Here is an 18172-nt window from a genome sequence, read left to right as displayed (position 1 = left end):
TGGGAGGGAATGGGGAAGGGGGTGAGCGGCGGGGCAGAATTGGGAGCTCGGGCAGGGAGGGTCTGTGCGTAGAGGGCAGCGCGGGGCGGCCCTTCCGCCGCGTCACGGGAAGGGGAAGGGGCCGGGGTGGCTGCGGCGCCCGGTTCGAAGCGGGGCGGGATGGAGAGCGGGGCGGCGGGCGCTGTGCCGGGCCGGTTCCCGTTCCCCTACACTCCGTACCGCATCCAGGAGCAGTTCATGGAGGCGCTGTACGGCGCGCTGGAGGCCGGCCGGGTTGGCATCTTCGAGAGCCCCACGGGCACGGTGAGGCGGCGGGGCCGAGCCGCGGTTGTGGCCGAGCGGGGCCGCGGCGGTGGCGGCGGCGCTCCTCACCTTGTTGGCTCTCCGTGACAGGGAAAATCGCTGAGCCTCATCTGCGGGGCCCTGTCTTGGCTCCGGGACTGGGAGGAGAAGCGGCGGCAGGAGGAGGCGCAGCTGCTGGCGCTCGGGGCCGGCGGGCAGGACGGGCTGACCCCGCAGCAGGCACGGCCGGACACGGCCGGGCAGCCGGACTGGGTCACGGCCTTTGTGCAGAAGAAAGAGGAGCGGGACATGGTGAACAGGCTGAAGGTGGGGAAGCGCTCGTGTGTAGAGGACGGGTGAAATAACGAGGAAAGGATCGGGAGGGTTGATATCACATAGTCACAGAATGGCTGGGGCTGGAAGGGACCCCTGGGCCCCTGGCAGGGAGCTAAAACAGCCTCTGCTCGAGCAGAGTCCCTGGAGCGCAGTGCCCAGTACCCTGGTGGCTTTTTAGCATCTCCCGGGAAGGGAACTCCACCACTTCTCTGGGCAAACTTCCTATATCCTGGATGATGAGCGGTGAACACGTGAGGCAAATTTGGTAGTGGTGTATCTGTGCCTTCAGGTTGTCCGAGACAGGAAACTATACTGCTTTGAGCAGAGTAGCACTCAGTAGGTGAGCACTCCGGGAGAATGGCAGCCTGTACCAGCAATTTTGTTTCTGTTAATCTTTTTTCTATGCCCAGAGCATAAGTAGTGATACCAAGGGTTGAGGACTAAATCCACTTCATCCTGCCTACACTCTCCCATTTTTGTAGGAAGAGCAGATCAGAAGGAAAAAGCGAGAAGATCGTCTTGAGAAAATTCAGCGCAACGTGCAGTTAAAATACGCAGCAAAGAGGAAGGTGAGTTATTCCACAGAGATGAAAACTTTCTGTTTTGGTTACCTTCAGCATTGTTCATATTTGCTTATGTGTGACTTCACACTGACTTTTCCAGCCCACCTATTTGAGGAGCTCTTTGTATGAGATTTCTGAAATTCGTCATCCAAAATGATTTTTTAAATTTTCTTTTAAAAGCACAGATGTAAAAACCAATTTGTGCATTGATAATTTCCCGTGACAGTTTTTGTGTGTGGGCAGAAATGATGTTTGTTCTGATTGCCTTCTGGCTTTCCTCTGCTTTTCTTTTAAAAGCTTTAATACTTTTTTTGGAAAGATCTCTGTTTTATGAACATGTGTAAGTAGTCTATATTTCTCAAATAAAAATGGTATTAAAGTTCACAGATACATATTTCCTCTCATTTAGGTGCATGAACTGGCCTCAATGCTCTTGATGGTTTTTGATTATATGAGTTATACTTCCCAGAAATACTCAGTTCAGGTCCCCAAACAGATTTATTAGGCTGCCAGGCTATTTATTTCTAGTGTGCTCTATCTCAAATACTGTGTAATGTTTTGGTCAACTCCTGTCAAAAGGATATGACAGAAATAGTAAAGAATGGCAAATAAAAAACAAATGGAACAAAGAACTTGTCTCTTAAAAGAGAATGAAGAGCATGTGAAATGAGAAGCATGATGAAAAGCAAGAAAGCAACTGAGAGAAATATTATGGAGATTTAGAAAAGTGAGTGATTCATCTTTTCTGTAGTGCTTACTAACTGCATTTTCTGTATCATTCCATGGTAATAAAACACTCATTGACATTGGAACATACAGTTTTGAGATGGAAAAAATGAACTTTTCATTGTTGCGACACAAAAGTTAATCAGAAAACTGTTATTCAGTAGTTCAACCTAATTTTTGTAGAGAGGTAGACTTGTGTTACAGTCATACAACTGGAGAAAAACCAGCAAGAGAAATCTTGTTCTAAACCAGATGCTGAGCTGATTCTAGCTTTGAGTTAAATGTGCACAGAGTGTTTGATTGTGTCCTTACATGTTTTTTTGTTCAGGTTTATTTACACACTATTTTCTCTCAGGCAGACATCTTTTATGGGCCACTTTAAGCAACTAATACTGGATTATGTGAACATTTCATTGAGGGTCTATTAGTTCAACAGCCCTTTTGCAGAGAAGGTCCTTTATGTTTCCCCTTCATAACTGTCTGTGTGGGCAAGTCTTTGGTTGTTGGTAACAGCTGCCTTCTGTAGGGCTGAACAGCTTCAGCCTTCTGTGAGGGACTGTGCTGTCTTCTGACCTGTTCATGCCATAAAGCAGCCCCTGTGCTACTCTCATTTTATTAATACTGTGTCTTTGTATTCCTTCTAGAGATGCGAGGAGGATGAGGCGAAGCGCCTTCTTCAGCTCAGCAAGGAGGCTCTTTCACAGGGAGCTGGAGAGGGTGCTCTAGACCTGCCAGATCACAATGAGGACGAGCTGATTCTTGCTGAATATGAGAGTGATGATGAAAAGAAAGTGGTAGCTGGGTAAGGAGAGGGACTGAGGGGATTCCATGCTAAGGAAACATTTTCTGTCTGATTTTTGTCTTGCTGTGATTAAAGAAGGTGTGCAGATTTTATTAAAAAGTGTTTCTCACCTTTTCAAACAGAGTAAGGTGGTGGTTGTTTGGGGGGGGGTTAGTTTGGTTTGTTTTGGTTTTTTTAAACTTTTGTTAGACCGATCTGAGTGACTTGAAGTGCTTTCTGAGAAAGTGCATCTTAATATTTGTAGCAATGTCTTGCCTTTATCCATGCCCAGCTTCCCAAAGAATGCCTCTGGATGTTGAGTTAATGACTCGAGATCAAGTTCCTTGCATTAGAAAAGCAGAGTGGAATTAAGGAAATCAGAGGAAGCTGTCAGTTCTCCAGATTAGCACTGGCATATTTTGATATTCTAAAGGCAGAGATGTTCACATTTCTGAAGACAGGGCTTTGGCGTGAAAATCCCATGCACACTTTTCTCTTTCATGCATTTGCTTTATGCAGAAAGCCAGAAGCCATACTTCACAAAAAATCAAACACATTTAAACTACAGTTTTACTAATTAGTGTCTAGACAGATCCTTCTGCCTTAAAAATTGAACACTTAACTACTTTTATATGTAGGTAGGTTATCAAACATTGAACTGCTGTTGCCTTTGAGGAGCTCTATGGCAGTTCAATGCTTTCCTGAAGCCCTTCTTTATGCAATATCTGGAGGGTGGTAAATTGCTTCTAATGGGAAAGCTTTACAAAAATAAATAAATAAGGTCACTAAAGAATAGTATAGCATTGATTAGCTTATGCCTGAGGCTTAGAGGCCCCTGAATCCAAAGAAAAAAAAAATTCTTGAACTTGGAAAAAAGGCACAGCCCAGGAGAGATTTTTCCTTTAAAGAGAAAGGCTTGACTTGATTATGCATACTTACACTGTTCTTAAAAAGTTAAATTTTCTTTCGCCACCTGAGATGAGTTCTGAGGCTCCTTTCGACTTAATCATCTTTCTTGAGACCCCACTCTTGTGGTGGAGCATCATTTGATTCTTACTGTCGGTGATCTGCTGAAAGGAAACTCTTTGAGCTTTCTTTTTTCCTAGGCTGGAAGAAGATGATGATTTGGAAGAGGAGCATGTGACTAAGGTGAGATGAGGAATTAAATAATGCCACTTCGTAGAATAGTGTAGGAGTAAGCAGAATTATGGCTTCCTTGCACCTTTCCAACAGTCAGGCAGCACAGAAGGATTTAGGAACTGGCTTCCAAAACCTGCCAGGTTTGTTGATAAAGACAGCTAGTTCTGCTGCACTCATCTACTTCTGGACTACACCGCCTGCCTAAGCAGCTTGCTGTGCTAGCACTGCTTAGTTTTTGCTGTGGCTTGCTGTAAAAGCACACAGCAATAAACAGTTTTTTATTACTCTCCCATGGTGAGTCCCTGTTTTATAGAGATCTTGGAAAATTAAATGGAAACAAAAGCAAATGCAGAGGAGAAAACAAAGATGGGGCTTTTGGCCTCAGCAGTTTTAAGGTGACACTCAAATATGTGCCTTCCCTTGTGATTTTGAAGGCTTGAGCAAGGTGAGCCTTGCTGAAGTGCTTAGCTGCTTCCTTATAGGATTGGTCATAGGTAGGGATTGGCTTCCATATTCTTCTTGTCTGCTCTTTGTTCTTCCTTATTGCAGATCTACTACTGCAGCCGCACTCACTCCCAGCTGTCCCAGTTTGTGCACGAGGTGCAGAAAAGTCCTTTTGGCAAAAACATACGTCTGGTCTCCTTGGGATCCAGGCAGGTACGTGGTGGTTCTCAGGGACCCAGAACACATTGCCAGGAGCTGTGTGGATCTGGTGCCACAGAAGTCACCTTGGGGACTGGCTGAGTCTCCTGTTGAAAAAACTAAGGCAGCCATGGGTCACAACACAGATCTGTGTGATGTACGTTTTATTGTGAACTCTTTTCATAATTTATCCTTTGATGTAAATACAAGAATATGTTTTACCTTTTCTAATATGGATGACTACAGATGTCTGAGTCACTGAGGTGCTCCTCTTAGTAGATTAGTACTTCTGGCAACATTTTTTAGAAGCCATTGTGTAGCAGTGAGCCCTCTTTTTTTCATTTTTTTCTCCTAAGTTTCTGTGAGTTTTGAGCATGTTTGTAGCAGTTAGTATGTACAATGTCTAACTGGTAAACTTTCCATTTTTGGAATCTGGCCTGCGATTGCTTTAAAGAAAATCTTTCGTTTTACAGCAGGGGGTGCACATAGGGACAGTCAGCTGTGAATTGATTCTCTTCCTCTTCCTCTCTTTGCACTTGCCAGAATCTGTGTGTGAATGAGGAGGTGCGACGCCTGGGCACTCTCCAGCTCATCAACGACCGCTGCATGGAGATGCAAAAGAACAAACATGGTAAGAATGCTCCCAGTTTGGGGAAGCAATTCCTAATAAAGGTGTCATGAGAGCGTGGAGACAGTGGCCACTCCCAGTCAGTTCTAGCAAGAGTGGTAGAAGCTTGAAAATGACAGGTTGGAGGAACAGGAATCCTTGGTGCTTTTCTTGATCTCCAGGCTATGCTGACATCAAGATAAATTTTCTGAGTGTCTTAAGCTGGTCAGGACTTCTGCACAGAAAGATACTTGTGTCTGTTAACTCAGTGCTAGAAATGTTGGAAGATGTCACATGCTAAATCTAACTGGCAAGAGTAGTGTCCGCTGTGGAGATGGAAAGGTTACTGCTCAATAATTTTAAAATAGGTGATAGGTCAGGAATACACAGGACAAAGCTTGCTTTGAAATCCATGAGGTTCTGCAAAGTGGTTATTCTAGGCTATTGTATGTGTTGCTCATAGCTTTCTTTTGATTTCTGCTGTTAGAGAAGAAGAGCAATGAAGAGAACGAGGGGAAGAAGAGACGTGTGAGTCACACCATATGCCCATTTTATTCCTTTGAGCAAATGCAGTTTCTCCGTGATGAAGTTCTAGTGGAAGTGAAGGATATTGAGCAGTTGGTGTCCTTGGGAAGGGAGACTAAAGCCTGCCCATATTATGGGAGTCGATTCGCTATCCCTGCTGCTCAGGTAAGGCGTAACAGTTTTAGTGGCATTAATGCCAGGCACTCTATGAATGAACTGATGGCCTGCTCCCTCTAGTACTGTTACTTAGACTGGGGGAGTCTGTAAACTGGCTGTGTTTCTGTCAGCTGTAGTTTTGCTCAGAAAGCAAAGGAAAATGAGAATTCCCATCAGAAGTTCATAAGGATGCTATATGTCTTAGCATTTTGAAATACTTGAACAGTTCAGCAAGTGTGAGGCAATACTGACAATACAGGTGTACTCTCAGCCCTTACACCACTCTTCTTCCTTGCTGGGTTCTCTCTGAAGACATGCTTTCAGTGCTCCGAAGGAGATTTAGAAGGTAATCTGAGCCCATATGCAATTGTAGCATAATTTCTCTTCAGCTTACATCCCAGTGCCTCTCTCAAGCATGTGCTCCTGGTTTTGTTCTTACTTTTCCCATAAAAAGAGTAAGTCACTTGGCTGAATTCTGCATGGCCCTCTGATAAGGGCTGTTAATGAGTGGTTGTAGAATGCCTTAAGTTTGTAAGGATGACAGCTGGAATCAGGGCAGTGTGTGCTTCTCCTGTAGCTGGTGGTGCTGCCCTATCAGATGCTTTTGCATGAGCCTACCAGGAACGCTGCTGGGATCAAGCTGAAAGACCAGGTTGTGATCATTGACGAGGCCCACAACCTCACAGACACCATCACCTGCATCCATAGTGCCGAGGTCAGCGGCTCTCAGGTGAGTCACAGCCTGGCCTGCTAATGGAGAGGGAGGTCTGCTTCCAGCAGTGCTCTTTCTTATCTCCTTTATAACAACAGCTTCTGCTTTCTGTTTGTGTAGCTGTGCTGTGCCCACTCTCAGCTGTCGCAGTACATGGAGCGATACAGGTGAGGATCTTGAGGAAAAACAGCTCAGCAGAGGCAAGGTCTGTGGATGCCTTGGCTTGCCCCATGTCTGCAGGGTCTTTCTTGCTTTTCCTGAGTCGAAAGTTACTGCATTAAGTGTTCTGCAGATGAAAAGACACTTGCTTCATTATCTCTGTCTATAATCTGTCTAAGTCAGACTCCTGGGGCTGGTATTAAGCAGCGAGAAGGGGATACACTGAGGATTCTGTTTTCCCCTTAGACACTCACTGCCTTTCCCAATATCTCCCTCTAATCACTTCTACTTTGTGATGCAGAGTTTCAAAAGATTCAGTCTTTCATGTCTCTCCCTTAGTCTTCCATTGTGCTGACTGGCATTAAGGTAGAAGCAGGAAGCTCTGAGGAGGAGGAAGCTGTATGTGGGTTTTGGCTCTGCATCTTGCCATCCCTGCAGTGGCTGATTGTTGTGTTCAGTGATAATAACTCTGAATGTTTGGAGCATTATTGCAACAGGGTCTTGAGGCATCACTGCCATTGTAATAAACCAACTATAATTAATATGCAAGGAGAAGTGCAATGGTAGGAACAGTGGGGGGAGCATGGGTAAATGCTTTGGGATTACCTTGGGCAGGATATCCAGATGACAGTGCCCTGTCACAAACAGGGAGAGTGAACTTGGAAGAAATCTTAGTTCCTGACTCTCCAAAATGAAGAAGAGTTAATGTACCTGTTTCTGTAGCTCATCTGCTTCAGTTAGTTCCCGAAGAGGTTTTGGGGCCTAAAAGCATCTCATTTTTCATAGGAAACATTTGAAGGCAAAGAACTTGATGTACATTAAGCAGATCCTGTATTTACTGGAGCAGTTTGTGGCTATGCTGGGAGGTAAGGAAACCTTTTGTGTCTCCAGGGATACTGATAAACTCTGAGCTAGTTAGTACTTCCTCAGAACACTGTCCCCCTTCCTCCTCTGCAGAGACTGCAGGGAGGTGTTCCTTATGTCTGTATAGGTTCAGTTGCCAGTAGTTTTATTTCGCAGGCTGGTTTGTACATGGGGAAGTTGACTGATGTCTACTGGAACCCTTCTCTTTGTTTCACTAGCTTAGGAGCAGCAGATGACATTGTAAGTTGGTAGAGGCAGTTTCCTTTTCTGTGTGGTTTTGAGATCCAGTTGGAGTGGGGATGATGTAAGATGCTAAGTGAGCTAAGCGAGGAATACAGCAGATGTATAACAGTGTAGCACAAGAACTGCATGAAATAAATCTCTAGGTCATCTGGTAGCAGGGCCCCTATGTGTGTCAACATGCATCTGCAGAATGAATCTTTCTTGAGTGGTGCCCTTCTTTTGTGAGAAAATATTTTACTTTGATTTTAGGTCCAGAGGAATTTGCAGGCCTCGCTCCTTTTCGCCAATGATCTGTTTGCTAGACCTTAGTGTGTCTTGGGGAGGGCACATCCTAAGTTCATATAGAACTGCCTCCATGCCAGGGGAAATGCAGCCCTTTGGGGCAGGGGCTGCAAAAGTGAGATGTGAGGTTGGTGTTAAACCCTAGGACATAAAATGCAGTGAGTGGCAGCAGTTAATATTGTTCTGGCTGTCGGGCTCTGGGCATATAGGTGTCCTTAGGTTTTTTCCCCTCCTCCCAGTTGCCTGCCAGCCTCTGTGCTTCCCAGCTCCCTGCTGCTGCATTGAGGAGGGCTGAGGGATGCATTGCAGTCCCTTCCCTTTGTCTTTGCAGCATGATGACTACATAGGGTGTGAGCATTTCTGATCACCCACCTTACCTGCTGCTTCCTGCTACAGAAGGAATGTAGGTGGTGTTCCTTAGGATGCAGCAGCACACTTGTTCTACAATGTTGGGCTACTCTACAGGGCAAATTAAAACTGAGTGGGAGCTGGTGTTTTGTCTGTATAGCTACATTTTGCAGATGTGTAGTTATTTCTCGGGTTTTTTGTGCACTGTACCCATCAAGCTCAGTCTTTAGTTTCCTGCTTAATTTTGAGATAGATTCAAGCCTTCTTTGAATTGGTTTCATGCTTTACAGGTAATGTGAACCAGAATCCTGGATGTCAGGCAGTTTCCCAAACAGGTAAGACTGGAGGGAACTCCTGTGGTATGGAGCTATCAGTCAGGGACATGGGTGTGGGCAGTAAGGGGTGCAGGCCCAGCAGCAGCCAATAATTTCTTTTCCCCTTCTCTCTCTTTCCTTTCAGGGACAGTACTAAAATCCATCAATGACTTTCTATTTCAGAGCCAGATTGACAATATCAACCTCTTCAAGGTAATGCAAACATTGTCTGTTAGGGCACAGGTGGTGGTGACTTGTTTGAGATTATTGTGTGAAAGTTGGAAGTAGAGCCAAAGCTCATGCTTTATAGCTGTCTGTAAGGCAAAACTACACTGTAAAGGCTGTGGATGGAGAAATTTTGCTACTCCAGTAACCTAAGTCCCCCCCTTGAACCTCCAAACACAGCACCTTAACACTGTGTGTTTCCACTCCGGAATGCCTTTGTAATAAACGCTTCTCTGGCTGGTGGTGCCCACGAAGAGCTGTGCACCTTTCCCCAAAAGCACAGCAAGTGACAGCCGTGCTGGGCAGGGATCAAGGACATCAGGATGGGAGAAGGGTGCTGAATGCCTGTTCATTTTCCTGTCTTCCTCCAACAGATTCAGCGGTACTGTGAGAAGAGCCTTATCAGCAGGAAGGTACTTGCCCTGAGGTTTCATGGTCAGCAGTGTTCCAATGCTGTTTCACACCTGCAGTTTGAGATGGAAGATGCAGCAGCTGGTGGGAGCTTGTCTTCTCCATCCTGTTCTGCAAACAAACTGGTTCCTATAAAAAGTACTATATGGGCAGATTAACTCTTGCTTATCCAGAAAAGAAAAATACAGTGTGGTTTACCACAGTATTCCAGTGTGTGTTCTGTGCTGCTTGGCCTCAAATTTGCCAGCCAAGTAGGCTGCATTGCAGTGGAAGAACAGACATCAGAAACTTGTTTTGCTTTTGATTCAGTGGGTGTAGGAAGGTAATGGGAGCTGATACATTCCGATTAGGCTGGTTTGTGAACATCTACTGAGGAACTTAATTTGTGGCAGGCCAGCAAACCTGCCTTTATCTTCTCTGATTCCTGCTTTTGGTAGTCTTAGTCTTTCTGGCTTTTGTTTGGCAGCTTCTTGGGTTTGTGGAGCGATATGGGGGCCCTGCCTCAGCTGTGAAGACCAGCAAGGAGAACCAGAAGCTGGCTGGTTTGCAGGACTTTCTTCTGACCCTTCAGCAGGGATCTGATAAGGAGGGTGAGTTCAGGCATCCTCTCCTTGTGCATCTGTGGGCAGAATGAGAGACTGAAGAAGGTGTCCTGCATGGGTGTTTTTTAACAGGTCTCACTAGCTGACCTAGGCAACTGTACATTGGATTAGTGAGGTCACTTTCAAGCTGAATGATGCAATTCCATGTTCACACCACATGCACTCAGGCTTTTCACTTCTGTGACCTTCTGCCTCTGGAACCTGACCTACTGTGTGTAGTAGCTTTGCTTAGTGGTGCCATCCACAAAAATCAGATTTTTTTTTTTTTAAATTTTTTTAATTTAGCAGTGAGACAGAATTTGGGTTTTCCCCTTTAATGGGTATTTATTCTCTGCCTGCATATGTAGGCCAGGTATTGTGTTCCTGTAGAGCATGTTTTGTGCTTAACCCCTGTCTTTGGAAGTGTAGCCTAAGTTGCCTGCCTCTCCTTTCTTTTTTTGGGCCAGCAGGTACCCCCCAGAGCCCTCCTGTGGAGGGTGAGCACGACCAGCTCCGAACTTCCTCTCCACTGATGCAGATTGAAGGATTTCTCTCGGCCCTCACAAATGCAAACCAAGATGGCAGAATAATTCTCAACAGGCAAGGTACTGGAAAGGGTGAGCTGGGGAGAGGTGGCATGAGTCAGTCACAAGCAGGGTGCTTCACTGGCACTCAGGGAGGAGATATGAGAGTCTGTGGGGAACTTGCATTTGTGCCATCTGTGATGTAGGCTGGCAGGCTTGGTCTGTCTGAGGATGCTTATGACCCCAAGGGAATTTTTAATCAAGGGCATTGGGGCCAGGGTTTGCAGAGGTCTGCTCCCACTTTGGATGTCAAGTTTTGTCCTGCAATTTACTGCGCTTGTTGTACAGCTCCGGGGAGATTAGGAAGCAGAAGGTAACTTCCAGGTTGGCATTATCTGCTGCTGCCTCTGTGTTGAACAGCAAGTCCTTACTTTGAGAGGTGGGTACCTGCCAGAGTGCCCAGGTCAGGAGGGAGAATCTCTCATATCCCTGAGTATGTGTCACAGCTAGCTCCTGAATGATCTTCTCTCCTTTTCCCAGGCACAGTTGGTCAGAGCAGCCTCAAATTCCTCTTGCTGAATCCAGCTGTCCACTTTGCCAAGGTTGTGGAAGAATGCCGTGCTGTCATCATTGCTGGAGGCACCATGCAACCGGTAAGGGAACGAGGATGCTGTGCTGGGGTCTCAGGAGGTCGGTGGTGCTATCTGCAAGCCGGGATGGAAATAGAGCAGCCTGGCTGAGCTCGTGGTAGGTTGGAACTAGTACGGGGAGCAGTGGGAGGACCTCGTGATGGCATCTGTCGCTCTGCAGGGCCAGGGATCCCACAGGGACCACGCCACGGGGGTCTCTGCGCAGTCAGTGCCGCTGTGTGCGGGCAGAGGGCGCTGCCGCTCCTCTGCTGGGCCCGGCGGGGGCTGCCCTTGACCAGCAGTGCTGGTGCTGCTGGCGTAGAGTTTTTTGGGACACTGGTACGTTACTTGACTTTGTTCTGTGGATCTTAGGTGGCTGATTTCCGAGAGCAGCTGCTGTACCGTGCTGGTGTGGACCCTGCCCGTATCGTGGAGTTCTCCTGTGGTAAGTGGGCCGAGCTGGCAGGGAGGGCTCAGCAGCTGCAAGGGCTGCAGTTTGCCTTTAATACTATTCTGTCAGCACTCAAAGCAATGTGGCATCTTTCCTAAAAATCAGGGCAGCAAAGGGGTGTGAGTTCCCTTTCACTCTGAGCTTCCCCTGTGGTCTTGACTGGTATTAGCAGGCAGTGTGCCATGCTTTCCTCCCAGGGGCTGAGGGGATGGAAGTTGGAGCAGCTGAGTGACTTAGGCACTTTGGCTTAGCCAGGCAAACATTTGCCTCTGTCACTAGAATGCAATTAAAGTTCTTCAGCTCATGGGGTTTGTGCTAACAGCAGTAATGTTGACTCTCCCTACTTGTTTTTGTCCCCAGGTCATGTGATTCCTCCAGAAAATATTTTACCCATCATCCTCTGCAGTGGTCCTTCCAACCAGCAGCTGGAGTTCACTTACGAGACCAGAGATCTGCCTCAGATGGTCAGTTTATCCTTTGTTCCCTTCCTTGGGATCTCTTTTTTGCTTCACATGCTTATATTTCAGAGCAGGGTACACTCTGTGTTTTAAGAGGTGGGCTGAGCAAAAGCCCTGGCAAAGGAAATCCTAAACCACAGAAGCAGCTGCAGGTGTTTTGGCACATCTTCCTTCTTCCTGTGCCAGGCCAGTAAGCACCCAAGGCTAGACACTAGGTCTGCTCTGCCCCTGCTGAATCTCAAGCAGATGTGCTAACCAGCTCTCAGTATCTGTTCTAATGGGACAACTTCCATCCACTGAGGCAAACCTTCCTTTCCTGAATGACCACGGCTCCACAGCCATAAGAGAAACCCTGGGCTAGGGAAAAAGGCCAAACAGTGAAGAGCTTTTTAGTGATGCCCAGCTCCCCATGGAAGTTCTCACAGACCTGGCATATTTCCCACATTTTTTGCTCCCCTAAGGCATGTCATAAGGAAGGTGTGATCCTGGGATTGAACAGAGAATTGGAGCGGCATTAGCTGGGGCTCCTGTTAGCTGCAATATGCTCTAATCTCTCTTGCAGATGGATGAGACAGGTCGAATCCTTTACAACCTGTGCAATGTGATTCCAGGAGGTGTGGTGTGCTTCTTCCCCTCCTACGAATATGAGAAGCGGGTGTATGGACACTGGGAGAAGACAGGGCTGCTCTCCCGCCTGGCAGCCAAGAAGAAGGTGATTGTGCAGCCAGGGCAGTTGGTACTTTCCATGGAGGTGTCAGAAACCAAACAATCCCATATGCCTTAAGGACCTCTCTCTGAGTTGTTCCCGTAGAGCAGAATGGATGTTTATCCAGCTAATCCCTCCAGTAATGAATAAATTACACTTCCTGGGCGGCTGAGCACTGAGCTGCAATCTAAATGAGATTGATTGCAGCTATACATTTTTGAAGTACACACTCTCTAGTGGCCATGGGGGCAGACAGTCTTTGCTATCCATAGCCAGCAGGCTTGTTCTCTTGTGGCTGGGAGGGGCTGTTCAGGTTGAGCTCCTACAGGGAATTTGTTTCTCCCAGGCTCATCTGTGTGTCTCTTGAGCACAGACCAAGGTCTAAGCAGAGTGAGACAACAGTGCAATTCATAAGACAAATGGCATTTTGCTATCTGCCAGAAGTAGAGATGAGAACTGGAAGACTAGCAGTGGTGACTCCTGTTGAAGGAGCAATGAGAAACATTAAATAGAGAAATATCTGCAAATAGAGAAATCACTGCAAATATGAAGTCTTTGCAATGACTCTCACAGGTATTTGAAAGCTGAGTATTGAAAGTCAGGCAGTTCAGGTTACGGTGCACGGATCTTGGATCATGTCAAGGGAAAGAAAAATTACATATACCCTGTCTGTGACTTCAGTGTACCAAAAGCTAAACAACTTACCACAGTCCCAGGTATTTCACAGCCTTGGTAATTCTTGGCATTCTGGCACATGGGGCAGCCTGTAGGTTTTTGGGTGGAAGCATTGTGCTTCATTTTCTCTGTGTTTGTAGAGTTACCACTCTGAGTGCCTTTCAGGTGTGTCCTGTCAGGGTTCCAATGCTCTGCCTGGTTCCTCCAAGGCCTTGGGCCACATACAGTTTGTTCCAAATTTCAACTTCGATTTGTTCTTGTTTTGCCTTTGTAGTCTCCAACAAATTGGATGTGCACTAGCAAGGCAATTGGGGATAAGTGCAGCAAGTATAACTTTCAACTGCTCGCACACAAGAACAAATCTTAGCAGGGGAAGGTTCAAGGCTTTCTTGAGGTGGTTGTGGTGAGATCACACTGAGATTATATACAAATTACACAGGGAAAGTTAATTTAAATTAGAAGCTTAAATAGCTACTTTTCAGTTAATTTAACTTTTCAAATTAGTTTTGGCTTTTATTTGTAAATGCCAGTTCTTTTTCTACTGCAAGACTGATTTTGACTGGTAAAATTTTATATTACTTCTTGTTAACCAAAGGAAAACACATTCTGTAGGTTCTTTACTGTTACAGAGAAGATAGATGTTGGACCTCTTGTTTACTAGGAAAACTACTTGTGTTTTAGGCCAAGGTACAGCACCTATAAAAATACAGCTTAATTAACTGCAGAGGTTTTCAGTAACTAATTAGATGTGCTAGAATAACATAAAGAAATACTACTTTGTTTATGCTTTGCATGAAAAGCTAATTTATTCACTTCACAAACAGCAGCCTCTGCTTGGAATTAACTGATGATTCAAATGTATTGGTCCTGTCCCTGTCCTCCAAGATCTTGCAGCTGTAGAGTCTCCTGACCCCAGAGTCTTGATACATAGGTGCAAGAGGTGCACATTGCTTTTTTGCCTCTCTGCTCTCGGATGACTTGTAACTTCTTGCAGTATTGAACAAGTCTCCCAGAGCTGAATGTTGGAGGGGCAGGAGCAGCTGCTGCTCCCTTCAGAGCCCAGCTGTAGTGCATTTTCAGGGTGGAGGAAAGCTATTAGTTAAGTTAGTTTTTCAGGCAATTTTCCCTTCCATTACCTCAGTTCCCTGTATGTTAATGGCATGGGACTAAAATTATTTGCTTTCTTTAAACTGTTTGCTTCCTGTTGCTGTACTGATGAACTGTGCCTGACAGATCTTTCAGGAGCCTAAGAAAGCCAACCAGGTGGAGCAAGTGCTAGTGGAATATGCCAAGTGCATAAAGGTAAGCTGAGCAGGCAGTCTGGTGGGAGTGTGGCAGCCCAGCAGGTATGGGAATGCTGCAAAGGAGGGCACTTTTAACAAGAAAAGAGGGCTGTAGCCTAGGTGTGGGAATGTTTCTGAAGCACAGAAATCTTCCCTGCTCTGGATTAAGTTGCTGATCCCTCTCCTGCAGCGCTGCAGCCAGACAGGAGGACAGATGACAGGGGCCCTGCTGCTTTCTGTAGTTGGAGGCAAAATGAGTGAAGGGATAAATTTCTCTGATGACCTGGGAAGGTAAGGTGACTGCTCCTTGGAAAGCCAGCTCTGGCTTGTGGTGTAGTGACTCCAGGCATGATGGGCACATTCAGTACATGCATGGATAGAAAATCCTGAGGAACGTGTGACTTAGCTGATGCTTAAAGCAACAGGAGGGTCTGCTGGGTGGTGTAAAACCCACCTGTCCAGGCCACTCTTCCTGTGAATAATGCAGTTAGGCTTGCTGTGCTAGATAATCCCTTGTTCTGGCACCCTGAATCCCTCTGCAGCTCTGTTCAGCATGTGCTTGTCAGACTGCTGTGCTTTATTGTTGCCTTTGGTTTGCAGGGCTGGCTGTCTTTCAGGGGTGCAGTGACCTCTAATTTATCAGTCTATTGGCAAAGTGCTCTAGGATGAGACATTAAGAATAATGCAGTCCTCCCCTGCAGGTGTGTAATTATGGTGGGAATGCCTTACCCCAACATTAGATCTCCAGAACTCCAGGAAAAAATGACTTGGCTTGACAAAACAATGGTAAGAGCCATTACACCTCTGTCTCTTTCAATTCTGCTTTACAATACTAACTTCCCAGCACATGAGTCCCAGAGCTGCCTTCAGAGGTTTTATTTTCCTTAAGTTTGCCCTCATTTCCCAGATGGTGTGGTACTGAGAGCACAGCCTTCTCCAGGCTGCTCCTGAACAGGTGGCCCTAAACACAGAGGAAGTTCGGTGAAGGAAAATGCCACCAGGACTTATTGGCAGCTCTGAGTTCCAAGGGAAGCAAGGACCTTTCAACCCAGAGGGGGTGGCAGGGTGGTAGAAGCTGCTTGCCAGGATTGTTTGTCCCTTCTGATTGCTCACTGGAGGTGCTGTTCCTGGGGACAAGATTTCTGCCTTCAAGGGCACCTTGGGTTGGCGCTTTGTGAATGCTCAACACAGTTTTCGGAGTGCAGGGGTAAAAGTATTTACCTTACTTTGTCAGTAAGACTCCCCAGTTTGACTTACATCTGCCTTGTGTTAAGGCTTGCTTATTTCTTCTTTCCAGCCCAGAGCTGCTGGCCAGGCACCAAGCAGAGTGCTGATTGAAAACCTGTGCATGAAGGCAGTAAACCAGTCAATAGGTAATTCATCCTTCCTTGGACAGGCTGGGGGATATGAAATACACTGAACGAGGAGGGTAGGAAAAAGCATGCATTACAGATGATGGGAACGTGATCTTCCTTGTCTGAGAACAAACAATTGACTGGGCCATTCTTTGTTTTTATCCTCTGTACAGGCAGAGCCATTCGCCATCAGAAGGACTTTGCAAGCATCCTGCTCCTGGACCACAGGTACACACGCCCTGCCATCTTTAACAAACTGCCCCAGTGGATCAGGGAGAGGACCCAGGTGAAACCTGCCTTTGGATCAGCATTTGCTGAGTTAAGAAAGGTCAGAACTCATCGTATCTTATGTCCTGCTACCAACACTGTTCCCCACTGTCCTCATCTAGACCTTTTTAGTAAGACCAAGGACAAACTGCCTGGTTTTATGTGTTCCCAGTTCCATCGAGGCAAGTTGGATGCTTTGTGATGTGGAGCAGAGAAGAGATTGCATTTGTCATTATGACTTACACCTCTGAAGACTAGGTAAAGTAACATAAGTTGTTGCTTTTCTGTACCATGGACTTTGTAAAATCTCTGCCTTCTGCCTCCTTTGTGGATATTTGCTGTTCAGTATCTGAGTGCTGTGATGGTGAGATAGCCTTCAGCACCACAGTCAGGCAGGAAACTGGTTGTAGGTCTGAGGCAGGTGAAGAGAGTAGCAGCAGGCACCTACTTGTTTACAGCTCTTAAGGTTTTATTTAAATTGATTAAATACTTTCAATAAAAACACTCAAGTATGGCAAGTATTATTTAAGTACACTTAAGTATGGGGAGTAATTATTTTGACTGAACACATATGGTTTTTTCCCATCAACCACCAAGTGTAGGAGGCCTGACTGAACAATACCATCATTGAGCTTTTCACAGGAATTGTAAACTAGCAGGCCATTAATTTATGTCATATTGGAATAACACAGAGTGGTAATGGAGCAGCTGTGGGTAACATTTTTTCTCACCCTCTTTCTACCTTGCTGCAAGCAGCCAATAGATTGAAGCAGTTCATTCTTACAAGAGAAATAAAGATATGGTGCCAATACAACACTTCTCCTTTGATCGTGTTTAAGCACAGGATTGCTCTGCTCTTTTTAACCCCTAAGTTTCTGAATTCAAAGTAACTTCTTAAATTTAACTTTCCTGGAGTTCTTCCCAGGGCTATGGGTCAGTGCTGGAGGGCAGCAATAACACCAAGGACAGCCACATAATCCCTCAGCTGTTCCCAGCTACCTCTGTCATCCTGAGCAAGTCTCATCCCAGGAGCCTTGTTTGCTTCTTTTCCAGTTTCAGCAGCTGGATGCTACCTCTCCAGGCTCTTCACAAGGCAGAAAGTACTTAATGGCAGAGAGCTGTTACCTGCTCCCTGTATGTTAATTAGCCCCACAGGGAAAGAAACAGCTGCCTCTGAGAAACTTCCATTGTGAGGCACCTGTCCTTTGAGTAGGTCCAAACCCTGTGGTCTGCACAAGCTCTGCCTACAGGGAGGGGAGCACCTGCTTCTAGCAGCTGGTGCCCTCCAGCCTGCAGTGCTGGGGCTGAAAGGCTGGACAGCTAGGCTTTCCCTTTACACACTCTTAATTAATGACATTTCCCACTTTTACCAAAGTGAAGGCAGTAAGGACCTGCTTCCTTCAACTTAATGGAAATTTTTCAGACAGCAATAGTTTCACACTAATACTCAGTGGATCCCATCTATGACTCCCAGTCATCTTCATCCTCTTCACCTACAGGCTGCTGCGGGGGTGGGAGGGGTGGTATTGAGTCCGACATACGAGCAAAGGCACCAGCAGGACTGCCAGGAGCATCAGTGTTCCCAGAGGCTCCTGGTCCTTTCCCTGAAATACCTGTGAGGGAAGGAAATCACCAGTGATTGACACCTGGGGACTAGAGATTCAGCAAAGGGGAGGAGGAAAGCCATGCTCTCACCACCCAGGTAACCAGGTAAACCAACATGTTTAATGCTGCCATAGACTTATGCCAAGGCTTAACTACAGCTCCTCCTGAGCAAGTCCCTACTGTCATCTGCCCAGCGCTGAGGTGTGACCTTTGATCTAAATGCCCCAGAGACCTGACATGGCATCTCAAGTGCCCATATGAGCAGTGGGCCCAGCACTGGATTAGAAAAGACACTGCTGTCCCTTCTGCACAGGTAGCTTTC

At 46.3% G+C, this 18172-nt stretch overlaps 2 protein-coding genes across 12 annotated transcripts in view; one reads left to right on the top strand and one right to left on the bottom strand.

Moving 5' to 3' along the window:
* The first annotated feature begins 37 nt into the window (after positions 1-37).
* On the top strand, positions 38-16707 carry DDX11 (DEAD/H-box helicase 11). Of its 6 annotated transcripts, none has more exons than XM_053944266.1 (26): positions 38-303; positions 394-609; positions 1101-1187; positions 2552-2709; positions 3795-3837; positions 4378-4485; positions 5014-5101; positions 5565-5605; positions 6336-6488; positions 6591-6637; positions 7416-7495; positions 8657-8701; positions 8826-8893; positions 9280-9318; positions 9783-9906; positions 10365-10502; positions 10962-11074; positions 11423-11495; positions 11862-11965; positions 12522-12671; positions 14574-14642; positions 14814-14914; positions 15325-15409; positions 15921-15996; positions 16152-16306; positions 16418-16707. In XM_053944266.1, the coding sequence occupies exons 1-26, from the start codon at positions 160-162 to the stop codon at positions 16445-16447; spliced, it is 2535 nt and encodes an 844-aa protein (XP_053800241.1). In that variant the 5' UTR covers positions 38-159; the 3' UTR covers positions 16448-16707. The 6 variants fall into 6 exon arrangements, with proteins under 6 accessions (XP_053800241.1, XP_053800239.1, XP_053800237.1 ...); XM_053944264.1 differs by having other exon boundaries at positions 5565-5767; positions 10368-10502; XM_053944262.1 differs by having other exon boundaries at positions 5565-5767.
* The window catches only part of WASHC1 (WASH complex subunit 1), a 38124-nt gene continuing 36645 nt past the window's right edge, over positions 16694-18172 (bottom strand). For all 6 annotated transcript variants that reach the window (XM_053944273.1, XM_053944270.1, XM_053944271.1 and 3 more), the window contains one exon: positions 16694-17858. In XM_053944273.1, coding sequence (XP_053800248.1) covers positions 17707-17858 — 152 coding nt within the window. In that variant the 3' untranslated portion in view covers positions 16694-17706. The remainder of the gene's footprint in view (positions 17859-18172) is intronic.

The sequence above is a fragment of the Vidua chalybeata genome, chromosome 5 (assembly GCF_026979565.1).
Source record: "Vidua chalybeata isolate OUT-0048 chromosome 5, bVidCha1 merged haplotype, whole genome shotgun sequence".
In the NCBI taxonomy this organism is placed as follows: domain Eukaryota; kingdom Metazoa; phylum Chordata; class Aves; order Passeriformes; family Viduidae; genus Vidua; species Vidua chalybeata.
This window is presented reverse-complemented; position numbering and strand designations above follow the sequence as displayed.

Coding starts and splice junctions, on each gene's coding strand:
- DDX11 (XM_053944262.1), top strand. CDS start 160: ATGGAGAGCGGGGCGGCGGGCGCTGTGCCGGGCCGGTTCCCGTTCCCC. Junction 11,496..11,861: donor TATCGTGGAGTTCTCCTGTG/GTAAGTGGGCCG, acceptor TTTTGTCCCCAG/GTCATGTGATTCCTCCAGAA. Junction 12,672..14,573: donor GCCTGGCAGCCAAGAAGAAG/GTGATTGTGCAG, acceptor TGTGCCTGACAG/ATCTTTCAGGAGCCTAAGAA.